The sequence below is a fragment of the Puma concolor genome, chromosome D2, assembly GCF_028749965.1.
Source record: "Puma concolor isolate L17-30 chromosome D2, mPumCon1.1.hap2, whole genome shotgun sequence".
Taxonomy (NCBI): Eukaryota; Metazoa; Chordata; class Mammalia; order Carnivora; family Felidae; genus Puma; species Puma concolor.
Window position 1 is genome coordinate 8,357,980 of NC_141677.1, and position 23,138 is coordinate 8,381,117.

Below are 23,138 nucleotides of genomic sequence, written 5' to 3' on the forward strand. Positions count from 1 at the left end.
CAACCGACTGAGCCACCCAGGCGCCCCTATTATTATTTTTTTAATGCATCACTACATGATTCTGATCTCCATCACAGTTTTGAAAACTGTTTTTCTAACTCTAGTCAAAATCTAATCCCAGGTAGAATTTTCTAGATTCCCTCACTGTATGTTGTTCATTGCTTGATCACTCAGAGATCTTGCCAGTCCCTTACTGCCCCCCCCCCGCCCCCCAACTGCCTCAACTCTTTCTCTCTCTCTTGGTCTTTTCAGAAGCTGGCCTTAAGAAAGAAAAGAAATTACACCTTTTGAAAGAGTAAGAAGGAGTGGAATCTTCACTTATCTCTTTCATGCAGAAAAATTTATTTTATTTCTCTGCATCTCCAAGTTTCAGTAATGTACCTATTCCAAAAGGACATTACTGTTGCCTGATTTTTTTTTTTTTAATTTTTTTTTTTTCAACTTTTTTTTTTTTTTTATTTTATTTTTGGGACAGAGAGAGACAGAGCATGAACGGGGGAGGGGCAGAGAGAGAGGGAGACACAGAATCGGAAACAGGCTCCAGGCTCCGAGCCATCAGCCCAGAGCCCGACGCGGGGCTCGAACTCCTGGACCGCGAGATCGTGACCTGGCTGAAGTCGGACGCTTAACCGACTGCGCCACCCAGGCGCCCCTGATTTTTTTTTTTTTACCCAAATACATTAGAAATGCCTTTCATCATTGGAAATGGTGGACTGGCCATGGTGGACTGGCCATGGCCTAAGACATCTTTCTCCTCCTTTGTTTTAAGTAACTAAACCTCAAAAAAAGCAAGCAAGGAAACAGAATCATTTCTTGCTCCATTTATGTCCTCAGCAGCAGGGGACAGGGCGAAGTCCTGAAAAAGTTCACACTCTTTCGATGCACCTGTTACTCATTCTTGCCATTCGAAGGGCAGCCATTTTTCACCACCTCACAAACATTATTTTCCCGTTTGCTTTCAACTTCACTAAGAATAGAAAAAAAAAAAAGTTGTGTTGTTGTTTTTTTTTTTTTTTTCCACTTCCATTTGAAATCCTATTTCCTCTCTCAAGGGCAATTGATTTCTCTGGAGTAATCCAAAGGGTAGTCCCAGTGTCTTCCAGCAGCTTGCTTAATTCAGTCACTGAGACGTCACTCTCTCTGAAACTACCGTGTTAGACCTTGAGTGTTTGCAAGTCCGGGGAGCATGTGGACAGCTTGCCACACTGCGGTGTGGTGCGTGGTGCGGGGCCCTGATCAATTGACGGGTCTGGCCGTCCCCACCTCAGTTCTTGTATTGAGGGACCTGGTGGGCTGTGAAGGGTGATCCATCACTGATGCTGGGGACTAATGAATGTCCAGTTACTCTCTCAGTGTCTCGTCACCTGCGACAAGGAATAGACTCTCATGCAGCCCTGTTTCTGAGTCTCAAAAGGAGCCAGTGCAAAGATTCTAGTGGGGGGGGGGAGACTTGGGGTTCCTATTTGTGCATTGCAGACCCCCACCCCTGCAAAAGACCACAGACCCAGTGAGCATCGTGCCAGTGCTCAGAAACTCAGCACCCACATCGGAGGAAAGGAGACGTAAACCCCGCTTCTTCCCAAGTTGCAGACCAGGATGTGGAGTTTCGCCTCTTGTGCCAGCCAGAACCCCAGCCAGGAAGAAAACTTCCTGCCTCAGTTTTCTCAGACTTGGGACTGACTCTGGTTCTCAGGGAGTTCCTGCCAGACCCCCTCTTTCCACCCTCAATATGCATTTCCTTTGCAGATTCTTTGTTTCTTGTCAACAAGCGTCTGAAAACACACTGAGTTGTCTGTGTGCCTAAGTGGAGTAGAAGTAGTTAGGAAACCATTTTACAAACCTAAAACAGAGCCCAGGTTTAGGTCAGGAGTGCTGGGTTTTCCCTTGGCCCTTCCCAATCGTAGATTATTGGACAAGTCATTTCATGTGTTCTGGGCACTATAAAATACGACAGCAGGGGGCGCCTGGGGGCTCAGTCAGTTAAGCGTCCAACTCTTGGTTTCCACTCAGGTCATGATTTCACAGTTTGTAGGATGGAGCCCCACGTCGGACTCCACGCTGACAGCATGGAGCCTGCTTGGGATTCTCTCTTCCTTTCTCTCTGCCCTCCCCTGACCCCCTCTCTCAATAAATAAACATAATAAAATAAAATAAAATAAAATAAAGTAAAATAAAGTAAAATAAAATAAAGTAAAATAAAATAAAATAGTAAAGTAAAATAAAATAAAAATAAAGTAAAATAAAATAAAATAGTAAAGTAAAATAAAGTAAAATAAAGTAAAATAAAATAGTAAAGTAAAATAAAATAAAGTAAAATAAAATAAAGTAAAATAAAATAAAATAAAAATAAAAGACAGTGAGAATTCCTCATGCAAAGGTTTGTTGTAACTACCACGAGGAGATACATATTGTTGAACTTTGTACTGGGCCAGGCAAATGTCACGCCAGAGCGTGGAAAATGGCCTTCTGAGGGACCGGAGCTCCCACGTCACATTTTCATGGATAATTCAGGAGAGAGAGAAACAAATATTCTGCTTTGCAGAAAATACTAAAATCCAAGGGCGCCCGGTTGGCTCAGTCGGTTAAACGTCCAACTTCAGCTCAGGTCACGATCTCGAGTTGGTGGGTTCAAGCCCCACATTGGGCTCAGGTCCTGGAGCCTGCTTTGGATTCTGTGTCCTCCTCTCTCTCTGCCCCTTCCCGACTCACACACTGTCTCTCTCTCTCTCTCTCTCTCTCTCTCTCTCTCTCTCACACACACACACACAAATAAACATTAAAAAAATTTTGTTTAATGTTAAAATCCCGTAGATAAGGAACGACTCCCGGAGATCCACTTTTTAAAGTCTGTCTTGCAGCTGAACAGGTGTTTGTGGCCCCTCTCTGCTCTGACATTCCAGGGGTCCACGAGGTTGCTGTGTCTACGGTTATGGTGGCCATAGAATCCCGCTGTGGCTTGCTAGTCAAAGTGCTAATGACTTGTGTGGCTCGGGAGACGTGATCTTTACTTATTTTAACAGCTGGTTGTTAGTGATGATTTCGCTGAGGACCTCAGGCTCTTCCCTACTTTGGCAGGTCTGAGTGCCACCTGCCCAGAAAGCCACCCGTTGGCTCTTCCCCACATTTCCATCCACTCACTGCGCAAACATCTTATGTGGTGGCCTTCCCAGACCACGCTTTCTCAAACAGCACCGCCCCGCCCCTCAAAGTCTCCACACCCCCTAAGCTTTCTTTATTGCTTTACATAGCACCTACCCCTCCCTGGCATAGTGTGTATTTCTCTGTGTGTATTCACGTCATATCCTTGCATGGGATGCTGAATTGTATGTGCCAACGTGACTGGACCACAGAGCTCAGATATCTGCTCAAATGTTATTCTGGGTGTTTTGATGACAGTGTATTTTTGGTGTTGTGTTTGTTTTTTGTTGTTGCCACTGTTTAACAAGATTAGCATTTAAAGTGGTAGACTTTGGGGTGCCCGGGTGGCTCACTCAGTTAAGCATCTGACTCAGCTCAGGTCATGAGGTCATGATCTCATGGTCTGTGAGCTTGAGCCCTGTGTTGGGCCTGTGCTGACAGCTCAGAGCCTGGAGCCTGCTTCGGATTCTGTGTCTCCCTCTCTCTCTGCTCCCCCCGCCCCCGCTCATGCTCTGTCTCTCTTTCTCTCTCTCTCAAAATAAATGAACATTAACAGAATTAAAAAAAAAAAACAAAGTGGTAAACTTTGAGTAAAGGAGATTTTCCTCCCCTATGTGGGTGGGCCTCATCCAATCAGTTGAAGGCCTTAACAGCACAGAGACTGCAGACCTTGTGGAAGAAGAAATTCTGCCTCCAGACTTGAACTGGAGTCAGCTCTTCCTGACTTCCCATCAGATTTTGGACTTGCCAAGCCTCTCTCTCTCTCTCTCTCTCTCTCTCTCTCTCCCACACACAAACACACACACACATCCTCTCTCTCTCGGAGTCCTATTTCTCTGGAGAACCCTGACTAACACAGCTCACTTACATATAATCTGTATGAGAATAGAGTCTTCACGTGTTCAGTGCTCTGTTCCAGGCACCTGTCTGGCACATAGTAGGTACCCAACAAAGTATTTGCTCAGTTAATTAATGGATTAATGGGTTAGAGAATATTCCCAGCAGAATACACAACTGAGGTTCTCTGACTTTCTCATCTTTAGGATGATGGAGACATAAAACTATTTTTCTTTTTCATTGTTTCCCATTTGGTTATCATCTGACTTAGTTTCTTCACATGTCAGACCTTTAATTTAACCCATTTTCGGGCCTTTTCAGCTTTTCTGCAAACTTTTTTTTTTTTTTTTTTGAGCACTCAGATCATTTAGTTCTTTGTGGGTTTCCTGCCTTGTCACAGTCCAAATGCCTCAGTTCCTGCCCGGACAGTTTGGGTTAAATCTTTGCATACTGCAAACTTGAGTTAATGCAACCATCAAAAGGAAATACAAGCTGTATGGAGCACGAGGCACTGCCTACATCACATTTTGTACCAGTCACCTGCCTGCCCTTCAGATCAGCTTTCTTTTTCTTATTTAACGTGAGTCTCCGAGGCTCACTTGAGCTCAACTCTGTGAAGCAGATGTGATCAGACATGAAATGAGGTTGGGCCTGATGTCTGTGCTCGTGGCCAGTGATAGTCTTGTCTTTCCATGCTCTACCCCGGGTTTTACATGTCTCAATGTCTCGATGGATTGGGGACAGTGGATTTTGATTTCCAATGAAAAATTTCAAAACCGGGGCATCTGGGCGGCTCAGTCGGTTGAGCGTCTGACTCTTGGTTTGGGCCCAGGTCATGATCTCACAGTTTCATGAGTTCGAGCCCCACGTTGGGCTCTGTGCTGGCAGCACGGAGCCTGCTTGGGATTCTCTCTCTCCCTCTCTCTGTCTCTCTCTGCCCCTCCGGTGCTCGTGCGCTGTCTCTTTCTCTCAAAATAGATAAATAAACTTAAAAAAGAAAAAAAAAAACTGTGAAACAAAAACAACGTGAGTTAGAAAGTACGTTGGTTTTAGACAGCTCTAGAAAGCCGACTAGATGCACGGTTCTCCAGAAATCGCACTCGTATCACAACCCGTGAGTGTAAGATGTGAGCACTTATCGCCTAAACCAAGAATGACTCGTGGACCCGCTCGTAACACTGTCTCAGCAATACTGGATGGAATTAGAATACCAAGGAGGATGGGGCCCCCTGGGCCTAGGAGACCCCCACACACACAGGATTGGGTATCAGCTCTCAGCACTTTTCACTTGTCAATTTGGGCTGGCTCAGTCCCCGTCAGTCTCTTCTGAGTTTAAATATGTACCGTTTTCTTCAGTTTCTGGTGGGAAACCTGAGTTGAAAGAGGAGAGCGAGTTTTACTCACTGTGACCTCCGTCTTCACAGCCGTGGAGGTGCCTGACGACGGGAAAGAATTTGGGGTGCTTACATCCAGTCTTGCGTTATCTGTTGCAAACAGCACTCCCTGGTAACTTCCGGCAGTGGGGAGATTTTTACACTGGCTCGAGACTTTGTACGTGCTGGCGACACCTGGAATGTTAGATGGCTACTATGTTTAATCCCTGACCATCATATAGAACAGCCAGACGGTTTTGGAATAAGGATCCTAAAAATTTGGAAAATTTTCATTGGAAAGCCCTTCCCATCTCAGCAGTCAACACTTTGCTATGCTTACCGTCACGTTGTTTTTCCCAGGACGCCCAATTCAGTTACTATGCATTAGCTTTTGATTCTCTGATCTAGAAGAGGGACTGATATTAACCGGATGACAGGATAACCCACAGATAAAGTAAGAAGTGGGGAACAGTCACCCGGAAAAGAGAGTTGGATGCTAATAAAGATCTTTTGTTCAAAGTTGCACATTTTGGCTTAGAAAAAGCTCATAGATTCAGAAGTCTTTTGGGGCGCCTGGGTGGCGCAGTTGGTTAAGTGTCCGACTTCAGCTCAGGTCACGATCTCGCGGTCCGGGAGTTCGAGCCCCACGTCGGGCTCTGGGCTGATGGCTCAGAGCCTGGAGCCTGTTTCCGATTCTGTGTCTCCCTCTCTCTCTGCCCCTCCCCCGTTCATGCTCTGTCTCTCTCTGTCCCAAAAATAAATAAACGTTGAAAAAAAAAATTAAAAAAAAAAAAAAAAGTCTTTTAAAAAACCAAGAGGCATCCCGGGGCACCTGGGTGGCTGAGTCGGTTAAGCGTCAACTCTTGATTTCAGCTCAGGTCACAATCTCAGAGTTCGTTGAGTTCAAGCCCTGCATCAGGTTCAGCGCTGACAGTGTGGAGACTGCTTGGGATTCTCTCTCCCTCTCTCTTTGCCCTCCCCTGCTCACTCTCTGTCTCTCACAGAATGAATAAACTTAAAAAAAATTAAAAAGTAAGAGGCATGCCAATATAAAGTGTAAAACATCGTCAAATTATTAATGCACCACAAACAACCTGCCTGCAAATCTGTTTTTGGACACTTAATACTCATTGTCTATTACAATCAATGTTACTTTGTATTCTTGTAACCTGGCATGTAGTAGGTGCTCAAGGAACGTCTGTGGGATTGAAGAGGCAGTGAAGCCAGCGTATTTAGGCATTATTCCTCTGATCTGGATACCAGTTCTTTACGCAGAAGTGTTCACATAGAAAGCATATGTACAGGCTATAGCCTGTAGTAAGTGCCCCTGTCTCTTGGGTGCAGGGAAAGAACACCACCGTGAAAGGCATTTGGAGACTCAGACAAGTCCTACCTTTTGCTGGCGAGAGACCCCGGTCAAGTGAGATATTTTCTTGATATTTTGGTGTCATTCGCCCTCTTGGAAGAAGACCGAATTTTAGAAATGCATTTTTAAGCACATCCATCCCAGGAGGAAAAGAGGGCCACCTCATCTCCTGTAAAGTCCCGTGGTATCCTGTGACCTGAAGGGGACACAGGCTTTGGTGACATACGGGGAGGGGCTAGAAGGGAAGACGTAGGAACTTGTGTGCAGGGGCTTATACGTGAAGAACAGTTAGTTCTCTTGACTCAGAAGATGCCAGTATTATTACTATGGCATAAAGTAGAAAAAAATAATATGTGCCGTGAAAACGGTGAAAAATGACCTTAAAAAAAGTCTTCGGAATTAAGAGTTTAAATTTTTTGGATGCTTAGCAATAGAATTCACATATTCCACCTAAAAGAAGGAATTATTTATATTTATGGTTAGAGACACCAAAAATACTTAGGCAGTCAGAGAAAGGAACCAACCAGAGATTATGTCCAAATGCTTCCGTACATTTTGGGGGGCTCGTTTTTCCAAGGAATTCTGGTGTGTAACTGACTAAGATAAATTTGACACCAATATCACTTAAACCGATGGACTTTTATCTCCAGAAGAAGGGAACTGAAAATAGATTAAAGACTGGTTCTCCACTAAAAGTTCATTTTTTTTTTTTTTTTTTTTCTGAACAAAGGTGAAGAAAATCCCATCGGATTCATTGATTGTATGGTTGGACAACCAGACCAGACAGTTCATCAAAACTGTTTGTTCTGTGGTTAGGTATAAAAAGCGAAGAAATAGAACTTGTTATAAACTAAATGCCAGGTTTGGGAGAAGCTATCACTTCTTATCCTCCTAATAAGTCTCCAAGACACAAAGTGCTGTCGTCACCTACGAGTCAGGAAATTGAGGGTCAGGGTGGTTTTATAAATTGCCTGAAGCCACACTGTTGCTAGAAAAGCCGGGATTCACACCGCAATCAGTCATTTTGAAATTTACTGGTTTTCGTACGTCACGACGTCCCTCACTAGAGCTGTGTGACAATAACAATAATGGTAATTAAGAAAACAGTAATAATACAATTTACTGGGCACCTCTTTCTTATGTGCCAGAAATCGCGTGAAGAGTTTTAAGGGCGTATTCCGTTTAATTATCACAACAAACTCACGAAAAGGACATTATTTCCACTCTATAGATAACGCAATGGAGACTGGGAGCATTTGAGGGACTTCACCCACAGTGACGGGGCCGGTAACTGGGGGGCCAGGGTTCACTTGAGCCCAGAATCCTGGCTCCTATCATCCCCGATGCCATTAATAGAGTAGTTTGGATTGTCACACAACCAGCGTGCTCCTTTTCTGGAGGTGAGTCAGCAGAAGGAGGCAGCCCCACGTGGATTTTGCCTGTGCGACACCAAATGTAACCATTCGGGGCAGGTCACCCCTGTTTACCACGTTGCCTGGTTGACAAGTCAGTGTTTGCTCATGCTTTCCTTTTTCAGATACTTATCTCTGTTGCCGGATCACTGTTCAGAGGCGACAGTGCTCACGTCACCGATGTCAACTCCAAGCTGTTGAAATTGAGTAAGAACGCTACCGAAGGGGAGCCTGGATGCAAGGAAGGTCTGCATCGTGGGAGCCAGTTCTGCTGTCTGCCATGCCCTCCTGGTATGTGACCCAAAACATCCAGCCGTTAGCTGGAAAGTCAGGGTGAGGCGTAGCACGGAGTAATAATGGAGAAAAAATGTTTGCAGTGCTTGGTTCTCCTTTATCAGCATTGCTGGAAAGAGAAACAACTGGGAAATTACTTTCAGGACGCTAACGTAGTTCAACTGTATCCTGCTTGTTGGGTGCGGGTACAAATAAATACCATTTATAAATGACAGGTGCCGCTGGAGGGAGAACATTTCTTCAGCTCTGTTTTTCAGGAGCAAATGAAGACTCATGTGTGGATGTTAAAGGTTATCACAGGGGCGCCTGGGTGGCTCAGTCAGTTTGACTTCGGCTCAGGTCATGATCTCATAGTTTGAGTTCGAGCCCCGCATCTGCCCTCTGTGCTGACGGCGTGAAGCCTGCTTGGGATTCTCTCTTTCCCTCTCCCTCTCTGCCCCTCCCCTCCTTGCTCTCTATCTCTCTCTCAAAATAAATAAAAACACACTTAAAAAAAACTCATCACAATGGGCCCGATTAAAATATATCATAGTATATCGTAGTAATTGTGGGGCTCCGAAAGCAAGGGACCCTCCACCCTTCAGAGATGTGTCTAGCAATTCCCTTCGGTTGGAAGGTCTCTGGAGCCTGCAAAATACATTTGCATTTTTGCAGCTGCGACTCGGTGAGCGAGAAAAGCAGTGGACAAAGGCCAACAATTTTAGAACACCAGGGTTTTGAAACGCAAACCAATTTCAGATCGGAAATCCTTCGAACACGAGCAAATTCGAAGCTTAGCAAAAACGCAGTTGTGGGGCAAGCCTGGTTTTCAACATGGAGTAGAGTTGAAGGCTAGTTCCTGCCGGCATGAACCCCTCTCAGCTGCACGGTGAAGGGAGACAGGAGGGTAGGGGGAGGAGCACCTGGACTGCCATAGATTAACACAGCCAATAAGCACCGAGCGTGGTAGGTTTCGTAGTGGGTCTGCAGGCTTCCAGAACTCCAGCAGCTGAACAGGCTTAGGTCCTGTGTCTAAAGATCCTACCAGCCTCCCTTGGGCTCCTGTCCAGTTTTTAATAACCTTCATGGAAAATCTCCCTTAGAATCCCACCCACTTAGACTTAATCCTCTTTACACATTTATTTCATCTTCTCCAAATGGGAATAAAGAATGGCTTCCTAGCTTTTTTATACCTTGTTAAACATCACCCATGGGGCCTCTGGGTTGAGATCCTTATGTCTTTAAAGCGTAAGTTGCAAATTCAAACATGGATAAGAGGCTCTGCGTATCAGACTGTCAAGAATTTTTGTGTTTGCTTTTTTTGTTTGATTTGCTTTGTTTTATTTTCTCTGAAGAAGTGCTTCCAGCCCCGCTGAGCTTGCTTGTGAGATAAGAACTCTCAGAAACCACGACTGGAATGTAAATTATTACTAACTTTTTAAGAAAGAAATTTGGACACACGGGACAAAAACTTGAAAACGTTCATGCCTACTGTTACAGTAATAAATTTATGGGGAAAAGGTCTTTAAAAATCATCAGACATAGGGGCGCCTGGGTGGCTCAGTCAGTTGAGCGTCGACTTCAGCTCAGGTCATGATCCCGCGGTTGGTGAGTTCAAGCCCCGCATTGGGCTCTGTGTTGATAGCTCAGACCCTGGAGCCTGCTTCAGATTCTGTGTGTGTGTCTCTCTCTCTGCCCCTCCCCTGCTTGTGCTCTCTCTCTCTCTCTCTCAAAAAAAATAAACATCAAAAAAAATTAAAAAGTAGTCAAATGTAAAGGAAAATATTGTATGCATGGTATTTCATTGTAGTACCCTGTGATGTGGGATCGGTGAAGCAAATCTGGGAGTATTCAAAAGTTAGAATGTCTCAAGCAAATATATCATGTTTTCTCCTATATTTCTGACATGAGCCTCAAGGTGTAAATTCCCTGAGGGGATTTCTCACTGATCTGTCGGTTGGATTCCCCGACTGTCTCTGCTGCATCCCTAAGAATCCTGGGCGGTGACGAATGCACACTGATCCGCTGCCCTTCCTTCTCCCTCCTGTTGAATTGTAGGCCTATCGCTATTCACATTGCTTCCAACTCTTTTTATGCTCATGGGTGCTGTGATACTCATGTGTAATTTAATCAACCATTATATAAACCCATGCTATATGAATACGGAGAAAAGGCAGATTTTATTCCTATGAAAACTCATTTCCATGTTTGCAGGATTTCAGTAAAGGTGAGTCGCTGAAAGAATTGTTGATGAACGAGAGGAGATCAAAGTCAATGGAAAAATCACAAAGTCCTTGAAAGCTTTTCGTACAAATTACTGGTATCTTGAAGGTTTTATTTCCATCAAAAAGAGGAAGAAAAGAAAAAAGGGAGGGAGGGAGGAAAGGGAAGAAAAACAAGAAAGGAGGCATTTTGGATGTCACTTACATGAGGAAGAATCTGGAATTATAACAACTTTTTCTGTGCCATCAGACTGGGAAGTCATTATATAGTTATGTTTCATAATTTGAAATATTTACAGTATTTTTTTCAATGATTCTCTAAGTGAACTGACTTTTGATTGACTGATCAAAAAGCCATCCCTTCACCATATCCGATAAGAAGGATTCTGTGGTACACTGAATACATCACACACACACACACACACACACACACACACACACACACCGCATGCACATATACTCGCATGTACGTGTGCGTGCATATGCGCGCATATGGTGCATAAGAACACACCAAAATGATAGTGAATCTCTCGGAGTGGTTGACATATAGGTGCTTTTTAGACTTCCCTAACTTTTCCAAAGTCTCTACGGTGAGCAGGTGTACTATCACTTTCAGAAACGCATGTATTTTAAAATCTGATTTGCAAGAAAACAACCGCTCACTTTTGATACTTTGATAAATTTAGGTTGTATACATCGGAGGAGAGAAAACTCTGGGTTTCTTGTATGCCTGTCATGCCCTAGACCTTGGGCTGGGCATATTGTGCAAGGTAATCCGCTAGGGAGGCCGACTCGTTTAGAAACCAGTATAACACTACCACTGGCAAGCGAGGAAAATTGAACTTTGGCTCAGTTTTCTTAAGCATCCCTGTGATGTTATACAGCACTGTATTTGAATTTGAAGTTGGTTCTGGGTTTTCACAATTGGTTTATTTTTTTCTATCGGCACACTATTGTCTTAGTTTATGATAATATCACCCATATTTAAATTGCATAATTTGTGTATGTAGTATTTTGTTTTATCAGAAAGAATGCTATCGTGTTACTAAGAAAGTTACATATCCAGGAAAAATAGCTTAAATTATTGTTGCTGTGCACATGTGTGTGGCAGACAGACTCTGTTTATTATTTTTTTTTTTAATTTTTTTTTCAACGTTTATTTATTTTTGGGACAGAGAGAGACAGAGCATGAACGGGGGAGGGGCAGAGAGAGAGGGAGACACAGAATCGGAAACAGGCTCCAGGCTCCGAGCCATCAGCCCAGAGCCCGACGCGGGGCTCGAACTCACGGACCGCGAGATCGTGACCTGGCTGAAGTCGGACGCTTAACCCACTGCGCCACCCAGGCGCCCCTGTTTATTCTTTTAATTAGTTATACCATGAATAATTGGGGTCATGAGTCCTGCTTCCTCTTAGATTTTCCTTCTCTAGCTCTTGCCCAACATAGCACTTACCCCCATGTTTTCCCCAGAGCACTTACCATCACCTGACATCATATACTTACTTGTGCATTTTCTGCTTCTTCCCTGGAAACACGGAGCGCCTGAAGATCTAGGCTTTGTCTTGTTTCCTGCAGCATCTCTGGCTCCTAGAAAGTGCCTGGCACACAATAGGCATTGAATAAACACTTGTTAAATAAATGAATTTTCAGGAGAAAGCATGGTTGTATAAAGCTTACTAACACCAATACAGTGACTCACTTTATTTGTAAAGGAAATGTGAATGTTATTCATGATTGTGTGTACTGAGATAAAAAAAAAAAAAACTGATGATAAATGTTATAAATACGTTCATGCCTTCCCATCCAAACGTACTCTATCCCTTAATGGCAAAGGAACAGAAAGAAATTGAATGAATACCAACCTCTGACCTCCTTGCAAAAAAGGTTGCTAGAGGCATTTCTTCAAGTGCATTTGGTCATCTTAAGCTTTTAAAAAATATATACTCCTGGGGTGCCTGGGAGGCTCAGTCGGTTGAGCGTCTGACTCGTGGTTCGTGAGTTCGAGCCCCGTGTCAGGCTCTGTGCTGACAGCTCGGAGCCTGGAGCCTGCTTCGGATTCTGTGTCTCCCTCTCTCTCTCTGCCCCTCCGCAGCTCGTACTCTGTCTCTCTCTCTCTCAAAAATAAATAAACAATAAAAAAATTAACATACATAATCCTATTGTTAATCATCCTAGGTCTGTAGGCATATTCCTTCAGTTACTCTTTTAGGTTTAGTCTCGGGAGCCGTCCTGTCTGTTGATGTGATTTTCACAATAACCTTCTCCCCCGTTGTATTTGTACTTCGTTAGCCTAACAACCCTGACCCCCATTTTGTTGTCCTACCTGCATGTCTCCCATGCTGTTGCGTGACCACCTTGTGTTCAAACACTTGTTCCATCTCTCTCTTGGGCAGGCACACGAAAAGCTGCCGACTGTGAAGAAGATGGGGGTAGACCGTCCTGTACACCCTGTGAAGAAGGGAAGGACTACACAGACGGGAGCCATTTTTCTCCCAGATGCAGAAGATGTAGAATTTGTGACGGAGAGCATGGTAGGCGTCTTTAAAAGCAATCAAAAAGACCAATCATGGGGCTCCACGTAGAACCACGCATAATCCAATTTGAGATTGGGGCCTACTCTCGTACTATGTGCGCACACAGAAAAGGGCAGCATGGAGCTGGTCGGGGTGAAGCGGGACCAGGTACCAGGCTAATCACCTGTCTACACATTTGCGGGTCAAATCCAGGCAATTCTCCCAGAATAACTAAATACGAACCTGGTGAACAGGGTTCGTCAGCCCCGATCAAAATTGCATACATTTTTTCGCCACCTTGATTTATGCTCTTGTCGTGGCCCTCAAGAGCTCAGAAGCCTTCTGATACAAGGACAAAGGAATCCAGAGGTGCGTGGAATGCTCCCCCTTCTTTGAGGATCGATTTTGTCCTGATAATTCCAACGGGGGACCTGAATTTTTACGACTGTCCCAATCTATTGTGAGAACCTAGATTCAAATGTAACAAATACTCCCAGTTTCATTTGATATCAAGAAATCTCTGGACATAAAGCTTTCCTTGGCCCCACGCAGGCTCTAAAGCAATGTTTCTCAACTGTGGCTGTACATTAGGGTCACCCAGGTAGCTATGAAAAATGTCAACTGTTAGGTCCCACCTCAGAGCAATTAAATAAGGATCTCTGAGTGAGGGCTTTGGCCTTGGTCTGACTGACTGGGTCTGGAGCAGGGCCTGATATTCTGCATTTCTCACAGGCTTCCGAGTGATACTGATTGCTGCTGGTCTACAACCCAGGCCCTGAGCAGCCAGGCTCCAGAAGAACAGGGGAACTATTTAAGCAAAAGTGAGGTGGCATTAGTTGCTGGATTGTCTGCCCACTTAAAACTCTGCTAAAATGATTTCGACTGTTTCCACCTGGGGTTACCTGTTTGCCATGTAAATACTCTCTGTGTTACGGAAGATGTGCCGATTTAAGCGGTAGATCTCAAAACTTCTTGTGGCCGCTGCTCACCATTTGCAGGGTCCACTTATAACCAGCTGCTCTAATTAATAGTCTGAAAATTGGCTTTCTAGGCTTAGAAGTGGAAAAAACCTGTACCCGGACCCAGAATACCAAGTGCAGATGTAAATCAAACTTTTTTTGTAACGTCTCTCTGTGTGACCACTGTAACCCGTGCATGATGTAAGTTTTCATCTTTCTTTGATCAAAATGCTAGAGATCTACCTTGATAGACCATGTCTTCCTAGGGGGGGAAACAACACTGGCTGGGAGTCAAGAATTTAGGTTCTAGTCTTGCTTCGCCTCTTCGTTCATTCAAACATCCAGTCTCCGAACGTTGATTGAACATCTCCTATGTGCTGGATAGTACGCGAGCTGCGTAAGCTAACAAATGTTCTGAGCAAGCCATGTTCCTGGCATCAAACGTCTCAGGAGAGAGGCAGAGGCAGAGGCAGAGGCAGAGAGAGTCAAGAAAAACAATGGTTATGGGGCCAACACCGTGTGTCGAACAGCAGAAGAGACTTGCGCCCAGGGTATTATGAGTTCTACAGGAGAACCTTTCCCCTCGGCTTGGGGAGGTGGGGGGCGGGGTGTGAAGATATGACACGTGGCCAGAGTCTTGAAAGAGGAAAGAGAACATTCCCAGGAGTACACAGATGGATAGGACATCTCGAGCAGGGAACAACATCTGCCGAGAGACAGGTGGACACTCCAGAGAGCAGAATAGCTGGCCGGGGTGTGGTGAGAAGGAGCCAGGGCCAGATGACAAAAGGTGTTGTCTTTCATGCTACAGATCTTAGTTTTGACCCAACGGTAGAAAACCTGATGGCGCATCTCACTTTTCTTCTGATTAATTGGGGGATTTTGAGCAGAGTCAGCTAGCCTCCCTGACCCCCAGTTCCCTCACTCAGAGGACGCAGATAATACTTCTCCTGTCAGCCTCACTGCTGTGACGTCAGGGTGGCTAATATGTGTTGTATATTAGCTTTTGCTTTGTAAGTTATTGTTTTGTGCAAATAGAAACGTTTAGCATTATGTTCATGTGCCTGGCCTTAAACTTGTATTTCACCTTGGGAACGTTGGCTTGACAAGTAGGGACATGATGCCTTATGTCTCTTACTTACTAGAAAATTCTAAATTATGGGCAGTCAACCTAGCCCTTACTTCTAGTCCCACATGTTTGAGAGTGCCTCATGGCGACAGGATAGGTAGGGACTAATGTAAGAAAATAAGAAGAATAATAGTGTGGGTTCACTTATGTGTGAGTTTCTTTCAACAAGTCTAGCGCAGCATTGTAAATGTATATTCTCTTCCTTATGATTTTTAAATGTCATTTTCTTTTCTCTAGCTCACTTTATTGTAAGAATTCAGTATAGGGGTTGCCTGGGTGGCTCAGTCATTAAGTATCTGACTTCGACTCAGGTTATGATCTCACGGTTCGTGAGTTTGAGTCCCACATCAGGTAAGCTCCAGCCCCTCTTTGGGTGAGCCCCGCTTCTCTCTCTCTCTCCCTCTCTCTCTTTGTCTCTCTGCCCCTCCTGGGACTGTCTCTCTCTGCCCCTCGCTCATTTGCACTCTCTCTCTCTCTCTCTCAAAAAAAGAAAAAATACAGTATAGAATGCATACAGTATACAAAATATGTATTTTTAAGTTTATTTATTTGAGAGAAAGAGATAAGAGTGTGAGAAGGCAGAGAGAGAGAGGGAGAGAGAATCCCAAGCAGGCTCTGCACTGTTATGACAGACCCCCATGTGGGGCTCTATCTCACAACTATGAGATCATGACCTGAGCAGAAACCAAGAGTCGGATGCTTAACGGACTGAGCCACCCTGGGGCCCCAGTATACAAAATATGTTAATCCACTGTTTATGTTATCAGTAAGGCTGTTGGTTAACAGTAGGCTATTTAGTAGTTAAGTTTTAGGGGAGTCACAAGCTGTATGCGGATTTTCAGCTGTGCATTGGGGGGGCTGGCGGTCAGTGCCCCTAGCCTCATATCCTCGAGGGTCAGCTGTAATAATAGTTCTAAATACCTCATAATCTCCATTCCATTTTCTTCTCACCATAACTGTTGGATGCAGATGTTATCTCTTTGTTATTGATGGGGAAACAGGCTCATGGTGGATAAGCAACTTATCCTAGCTCGCTTACTTAGGGAATCGGCTGAACCGATCTCATTCAGGCAATCTGACAATCTGACTGTCAGGGTTCGGCTGTCTGAAGAAAACCCCAAGGATTTTCCTCCTGAGTGTCCTCATCACCACTGGATGCCCTGACATCTCTACTGGCCAGCTGGGTGGGATTTCTAAGCAGTATCCTGGGTAGTGCTTGTCCTCGGGTCTTTTTATAATTCAGCGGGACTGTTTTGAAATAGTTTTTTGGCAGTTTATGATTTCAAGTTGTTTCCTACCAGTTTTAAGATCTTTGTCCATTTCATCCTTTTTCCTAATTGTCAATGTTTTATTACCTTTCTGTAATTCTTGGCAGTGTAAAGATTTTTTTTTAAGTAATCCCTTTGCTCACTGTGGGGCTCAAACCTGCGACCCCGAGATCAAGGACTTACGAACTGTGAGATCATGACCGGAGTCGAAGTCGGTTGTTTAACCGACTGAGCCACCCAGGTGCCTCTCAACTCTTTGTCTTTTATTTTTTTTTTTTTATTTTTTTTTTTTATTTTTTTTTCAACGTTTTTATTTATTTTTGGGACAGAGAGAGACAGAGCATGAACGGGGGAGGGGCAGAGAGAGAGGGAGACACAGAATCGGAAACAGGCTCCAGGCTCTGAGCCATCAGCCCAGAGCCCGACGCGGGGCTCGAACTCACGGACCGCGAGATCGTGACCTGGCTGAAGTCGGACGCTTAACCGACTGCGCCACCCAGGCGCCCCTCAACTCTTTGTCTTTTAAAACATCGTCACTCTGTGGGATATTTCTCACCCAAACATATAAATCATGTTATGAATTTGTGCCAGCGTCAGATGCTAATCTAGCAACATTTGAGGGAATATGTTTGTCAGGGATGCAAAGATAAATAAAATGGCCCTGCGTGCATAGTGTGTCGTTGCAGACGATCAAGGAGCCAGTCCACCAGGCATTTTGAATTTCCTCTGTATTCTTTCATTTTTAGGTGTGAACATGGAATCCTTGAGAATTGCACACCAACCAGCAACACCAAATGTAAACAAGGTGACTATTTCTTTTTATGACTGTATTCTCCTTTCTCTCGTCCCCCCTGGAGAATCTGACGAAAAGCCAATCCCTTCTGATTCTTTGGGAGTACTCTGTTTAATCTCACAGATGACTTGGTTTCACGCGCAGTGCTCCATGTTTCTCCCTACAGGATCCAGCTCCAAACTTCTGTGGCTTTGTGCCCTGCTCCTGATTCTACCGTCCGCACTAGTATGTTGCTGTAAGTTCTTACTGTGTTCAAACTGCAGGATGAAACAACTTGGGAGGTAGTAATTCACAAGAATTCCCATCTGTCTCCTACCCATAAGAAAACTGCCAGGTAGGCAGCCTTGTTGTGTTGTTAAATTCCTGCCACCAGATGCACCCCCCTGAGACCTGGTAAGAATGAGGGGTACGGCCATCCCTCAGCTACTGTTTTTAAACAATTATTCTGGGGTCCCGAATGGATATTCCCATCCTCCCTGTGAACAAGGACGTTTTCATCCAGGCCCCAGCTGAGTTGGCCAAGGACGAGAAGTCATCCTTTACTGCTCACTGAGATGGTCCCATGCATTAAGAGCACAAGAAGTGGGGCGCCCGGGTGGCTCAGTCAGTTAAACGTCCAACTTCGGCTCAGGTCACGATCTCGCGGTCCGTGAGTTCGAGCCCCCGCGTCGGGCTCTGTGCTGACAGCTCAGAGCCTGGAGCCTGTTCCGGATTCTGTGTCTCCCTCTCTCTCTGCCCCTCCCCTGCACGCACTCTGTCTCTCTCTGTCTCTCAATAATAAATAAACATTGAAAAATTAAAAAAAAAAAAAAAAGAGAACAAGAAGGTTCTTCCTGGGCAAGCCTGCAGGGAACACTTAATAAATTCATCCTCTCTGTGCCTCCTCTCCTTTTTCAAACTCCATGGGTTTTTCTTTTAATTTTTTATTTCTCCCCCTTAATTTAAAATACTTTGGCAGTGTAGTTTATGCCAGGGCTACCGAAAAAGTCAACACATAAGCCCCAATTGGGTATGTTCGTAATTACTGCAGGAAAATCGCTCATAAAGGCACAGAACGGTGTCAGGTTTTGAGAACTCTAAAGCATCCGGTTTTTCCTTCCCCATTGGAACAAATCACTGTCTCCGGTTCAGGTGAAGATGAAAAGGGTGCTTTGCCTTCGGAGACCAAATAGACACCAACTGTGCTTGGAGATGAACCCACTCCTTTCTTGCATCTCCTACTGACTTGAAGGCACACGCACACTGAGTGTGTCTACTTAGCTATTTGTGTGAGTATGTACTTGAACTGCCAGGCATGAAATGTCACCCCGTGGCAAGCTGATGCCAACTTTCCACATCCTCTGACTTCTGTGTTCTACAATTGACACGCACCCAACTCCAAGCTGGTGAAAGGGGGCGGCGGGGCCCCACGCTAAGTGAGAAGCCAGCCTCAGGCTAGGCCAGGGTGTGATGAATGGATGACTCGCGTGAAATGTGACATACCTCTAGAGCATTCGACCGAGGGGGCTGGGATTTCCAGAAACGGGACAATGCTGCCTCTTGGGTATTGGTCACGTTAAGTTTCAGGGAATTGCTCCCTCCTTCTCACGCTTCTCTTCGTGGGAGAGTGTGTTCGCGCAGGCTTCCTGCAAGCCTGAGAACCGGGTCTGATAGAAATCTCTTTATCTTTCAGGTGTGTTGAAAAAGTACAGGAATACGAAGAATGGCCGCCGGGAATCTACAGTCTCAATTACCGTAGGTGTTGAAACGTGCATCGGCTTCCTTAAGAAAACAGAGAAAGTAGTCATTCAGCTTTTTATTTGTTCTTTTTTTTTAAAACAAACACCTATGGTGTGTGCGTGTGCGTGGGCTAGAGGGGCATCAAAAATGAACTAAGGGGCACCTGGGTGGCTCAATCAGTTGAGCATCCGACTCTGGATTTCAGCTCGGGTCATGATCTCATGGTTGGTGGGATCGAGCCCTGCGTCAGGTGCCGCACTGACTGTGGAGCCTGCTTGGGATTTTCTCTCTCTCTCTCTCTCTCTCTCAAAATAATAAAGTTTAAAAAAGAACTGAACTAAGATATGGTGCCCAGTTTATAAGAAGCCTTGACACAAATAACGTAAGTATGAGAGTGTGCTCAGCGTGAGTTGGAGAGAGAACATGGCCAAGCTTCTGTGTTCTGCGTTGGTGTTATCCCTGCAGACGCACTGCGGACAGACGTTCTTTACGAGAGCAGGGACTCATTATCCGAGCCCCGGGCACACAGAAAACTCTGAAAGCCTGTCGCAAAGGCACAACTCAGCTCACTCCAGCCACTTGTTACCTTCTCTCTCACCATATCTTTTATCAACATGGATCAAAGCATTTCAGATAGCAAAAGATACAGTGGGGAGAGAAAACAGGTCACTTGATGAATGATGATTTCCATTTGGGGTCAGGGCTCGGTGAGAGTTGGGGTTTATTAAGTAGTTTCAACTTAAACCGTTTTCTCAGGTCAAAAAGAAGAATAGTAACTGTAAAGAAAATTGTAGAATAATTATGTTTGTCATGTTTATTCTCACGAGTCTATATGAAAAAATCATCTCAGCACATTCCATGAATCCTTAGATTCCTTGCCTGCCTAAAAAATAAGCTAATATTCCTTAGTTTCGGGCAGCATAAAACTTTGGATGGTGGGAGAACCCTTCTCAATCATGTAGTCTAGCTAATTTTATACATCAAGCTACTGATTGTACTTCCTTTGTATTAAGGAAGAATTAGACAGTTACATGTAGAATATTATATACAAATATATTTTTATTTATCTTGCTCCTTCCCTCCCTTTTTCTTGTCCCCTCAGGAGAGTATGCCGATGAATTTCGCAGGTAAGGCTTCTGTCTTTTCATTTCATGGAGATGGCTTCCTTAGGCGTTTACGGGCTAATTTCAGTGACATATTGCGAGGTCTTACTCCTCGTTAAACACAGTCCTTCCTGCTCACCGTCAAGTGTTTATCCGACAGTGTGTTTGAATGTATAACTAATACTCACGGTGAAAACTGAATTGGGTAGCAAAAAGACAGTATATTCTGAGGCTTAAGAGAATTTTCCTCCATAAACTGGTTTTTATAGAACGCCTGCTTAAGTTGACCTGGGGGCCAAATCAGCTGAATTGCAGACTCTGTTATTAGTGGTGTATTCCTGGTTCTGTAATAATATTCATGATTCTGTTCAGTCCTGCTCCTTGGCCTGTGAGTCAGAGAGAAGATCATAGAGTCTTGCCTGCCATTGAACTTTGTGGGTCATTGATCATCCAATCCATAGGGAACGTCAGAGGTGATCTCTCCCAGTGCTCTTAGTTTATAGCTGAGAAAAGAACATGTACCGAGATGTTATGTGACTTGCCCGGGTCATCGAGCGCATTACTGGGGTCACGGGAGGGGTTGGGTTTTGCTTCCTGCCCACCCCCTCTGACCAGCTCTCTCGATCTCTAGGGCTTAACGAGTATCTTTAATACTATTGGAGAAGTAAACATGGTTTTCTACGAGCATTTCATTTAGAGAAACCAATGTTTAGAGACTGTCCTCTATTTTGCAGACATCGACTTGAGTAAATACATCAGTAGCATTGCCGAACAAATGAAAATAACTCAAGTCAGAGAATTTGTCCGCAAGAATGGTATCAACGAAGCCAAAATAGACGAGATCAAGAACGACAACCTCCAAGACACAGCTGAACAGAAAGTCCAACTGCTCCGGAATTGGTACCAGCTCCACGGGAGGAAGGGCGCATATTACGCTCTGGTGAAAGGTCTCAGGAAAGCCAATCTCTGCGCTCTTGCCGAGAAAATTGAAGATATGGTCCAGAAGGACAGTGCGAGCTAACTTGAGAATGGAAACTGCAAACACGAAAATAAAAGACAAAGCCTGGCTGAATGTGAAAAACAACTCAGTCCTGAGTATCTACCAATCCATAGAGAGCAAAATGGGCGTTGGAATGAGTTCTTAATCGCTGTTGACCATCCACACTGTTCGCGTGTTTACAGGGCGTGTTTACTTTTTCATTCGTTAGGTTCTAGAGCTAATATATTTACGGGTTTGGAGGGTCTCATGATTCTGACGTGAAGGACGTTGGGAAGACAGAGCCGGTTCAAAGTAAATATAGTAGCATGACTTGTGTACAAGTGTGTGTGCAGAGGAGAAAAGCTTGGGAACACACTCTCGGGTCTAAACTCGAGTCAGAGGGTGTGGGTGTGAATAGCATCCGTGCATGCGAATGCAAATGTCTATCCCTAGGTTGATTCCCCTCCATAAATCAATAGAAGCTATGAGTTTGTTGCGATGTCACAATCACTGAAAAGACCACTTCGCCTGTACCTTTTCCTCTGTACTGACTCTAGAGATCCTATTGTTTTTGTAAACTTTCCACTCTGAGAAGAATATTCGAGGAAAGTTTGCACGTGCTCTGAATGTTTCTATCTCAAATATCTTTGTACAGGTTACTGGCATTTCCTTGTGAGGTATTTCCATGGTGAATTCACACAGAAAATGCAGACTGGATTATAACGCTTGGATATTTCCTATTCGTCCGTACGCCATTTTTCTGGATCGGGATAACTCACTCACTTCTCAGGTGTCAAAATGTTTTCATCAAGGAAGGACTACTGGCGCTTTGTTGCCTGTCCATTCTCTGCCTGATTGGCCTTGTTGGCCAACACGCTCTCCAACCCAGAAGTGCGGCCTAAGAGACACTTAATGATCCGCTAAAAGCCGCTTAATGATCTACCTGCCCATAGAAACTTCTGGCCTGCTTTGGAGAGACTAACTGCTGTTACAGAAGGTGGCGTTGTGGTCTTTCAAGGACCCACGTCTACCACCGAAGATGATAATGTAGATTCCTATCTTGTCCTGTTCTTCGAAAAATGCTCAGTAAGGCTGCACGTGTCCTCTCTGGCGACAAGCCTACAGACGCAGCTCAGACACGGCAAAAGGGTGAAATCATCCTCAGGTTTTAGGAAGGCTCTTGTGACTCCCTGCAGCTTCCGAGACAAAGAAGCCCCCCTCCCCGCGCTCCTTCCTTTTACCTGTAAACACTTCTGAAAGTTTGTGTTAAATATGAATTTCAATAAACGCTATTTATATGTAGGTAGATGTAAATCGAAGATAGTGATAAACCGAAGCAGATAGTTACAACCACCTAAAGAGCTTCCATTGGCCAAAGATCTTTTTTTCTTATGTTTGGAAACATAAAATATTTCATTAAAATCCTGTTTTGGGAAGTTCTGGTTGTCTCTTTTTTGGTTAAGGGCTTGCTTTCTGTTTGGGTTTTCCTGTGCTCTGACTACTGCTAAAGGTAGCCTGTGTATGAATCTCTAATTCTCTCTTGGATCTCTCAGAAAGTACTTCCTTTTTTTAAAGTCCTCCTAGTAGTTAACCACCCAGAGGACCTGTCCCAAATAGTACATAATTGTTATTACAAGAGGATTGGATGTAAGGCTCTGAAATGTGGATAAGAAAGTAAATATTTCAGGGATGCCTGGGTGGCTCAGTCAGTTAAGCGTCCGACTTCAGCTCAGGTCATGATCTCACGGTTTGTGAGTTGGAGCCCCACGTCGAGCTCTGCGCTGACAGCCCAGAGCCTGGAGCCTGCTTTGGGTTCTGGGTCTCCCTCTCTCTCTCTGCCCCGCCCCCCCAAATAAATAAACATTAAAAAAAAGAAAAAATGTTCTACCCTGCATACTTTCCATTCTGGCTACTTTGTGGCCACTGGATTATCTCTCTTTTTTAATTTAATTTTGATAATATATCTTACTTAATCCCATTTTTCCCAAAATATTCTTATTTCAAGCTGTAATCTATATAAAAAGTTCTGATGAGATAGTTTACATTCCACATT

General features: G+C 44.4%; 1 protein-coding gene across 1 annotated transcript in view; it reads left to right on the forward strand.

Annotated features, from left to right (window-relative positions):
• The window catches only part of FAS (Fas cell surface death receptor), a 29,686-nt gene extending 7,167 nt beyond the window's left edge, over window positions 1-22,519 (forward strand). The window contains exons 2-9 of the mRNA XM_086679550.1: window positions 8,252-8,417; window positions 13,016-13,153; window positions 14,187-14,295; window positions 17,238-17,296; window positions 17,451-17,519; window positions 18,957-19,018; window positions 20,106-20,130; window positions 20,841-22,519. Of these exons, the coding sequence (XP_086535676.1) occupies window positions 8,252-8,417; window positions 13,016-13,153; window positions 14,187-14,295; window positions 17,238-17,296; window positions 17,451-17,519; window positions 18,957-19,018; window positions 20,106-20,130; window positions 20,841-21,127 (915 nt within the window). The 3' untranslated portion in view covers window positions 21,128-22,519. The remainder of the gene's footprint in view (window positions 1-8,251; window positions 8,418-13,015; window positions 13,154-14,186; window positions 14,296-17,237; window positions 17,297-17,450; window positions 17,520-18,956; window positions 19,019-20,105; window positions 20,131-20,840) is intronic.
• Window positions 22,520-23,138: the final 619 nt, after the last annotated feature.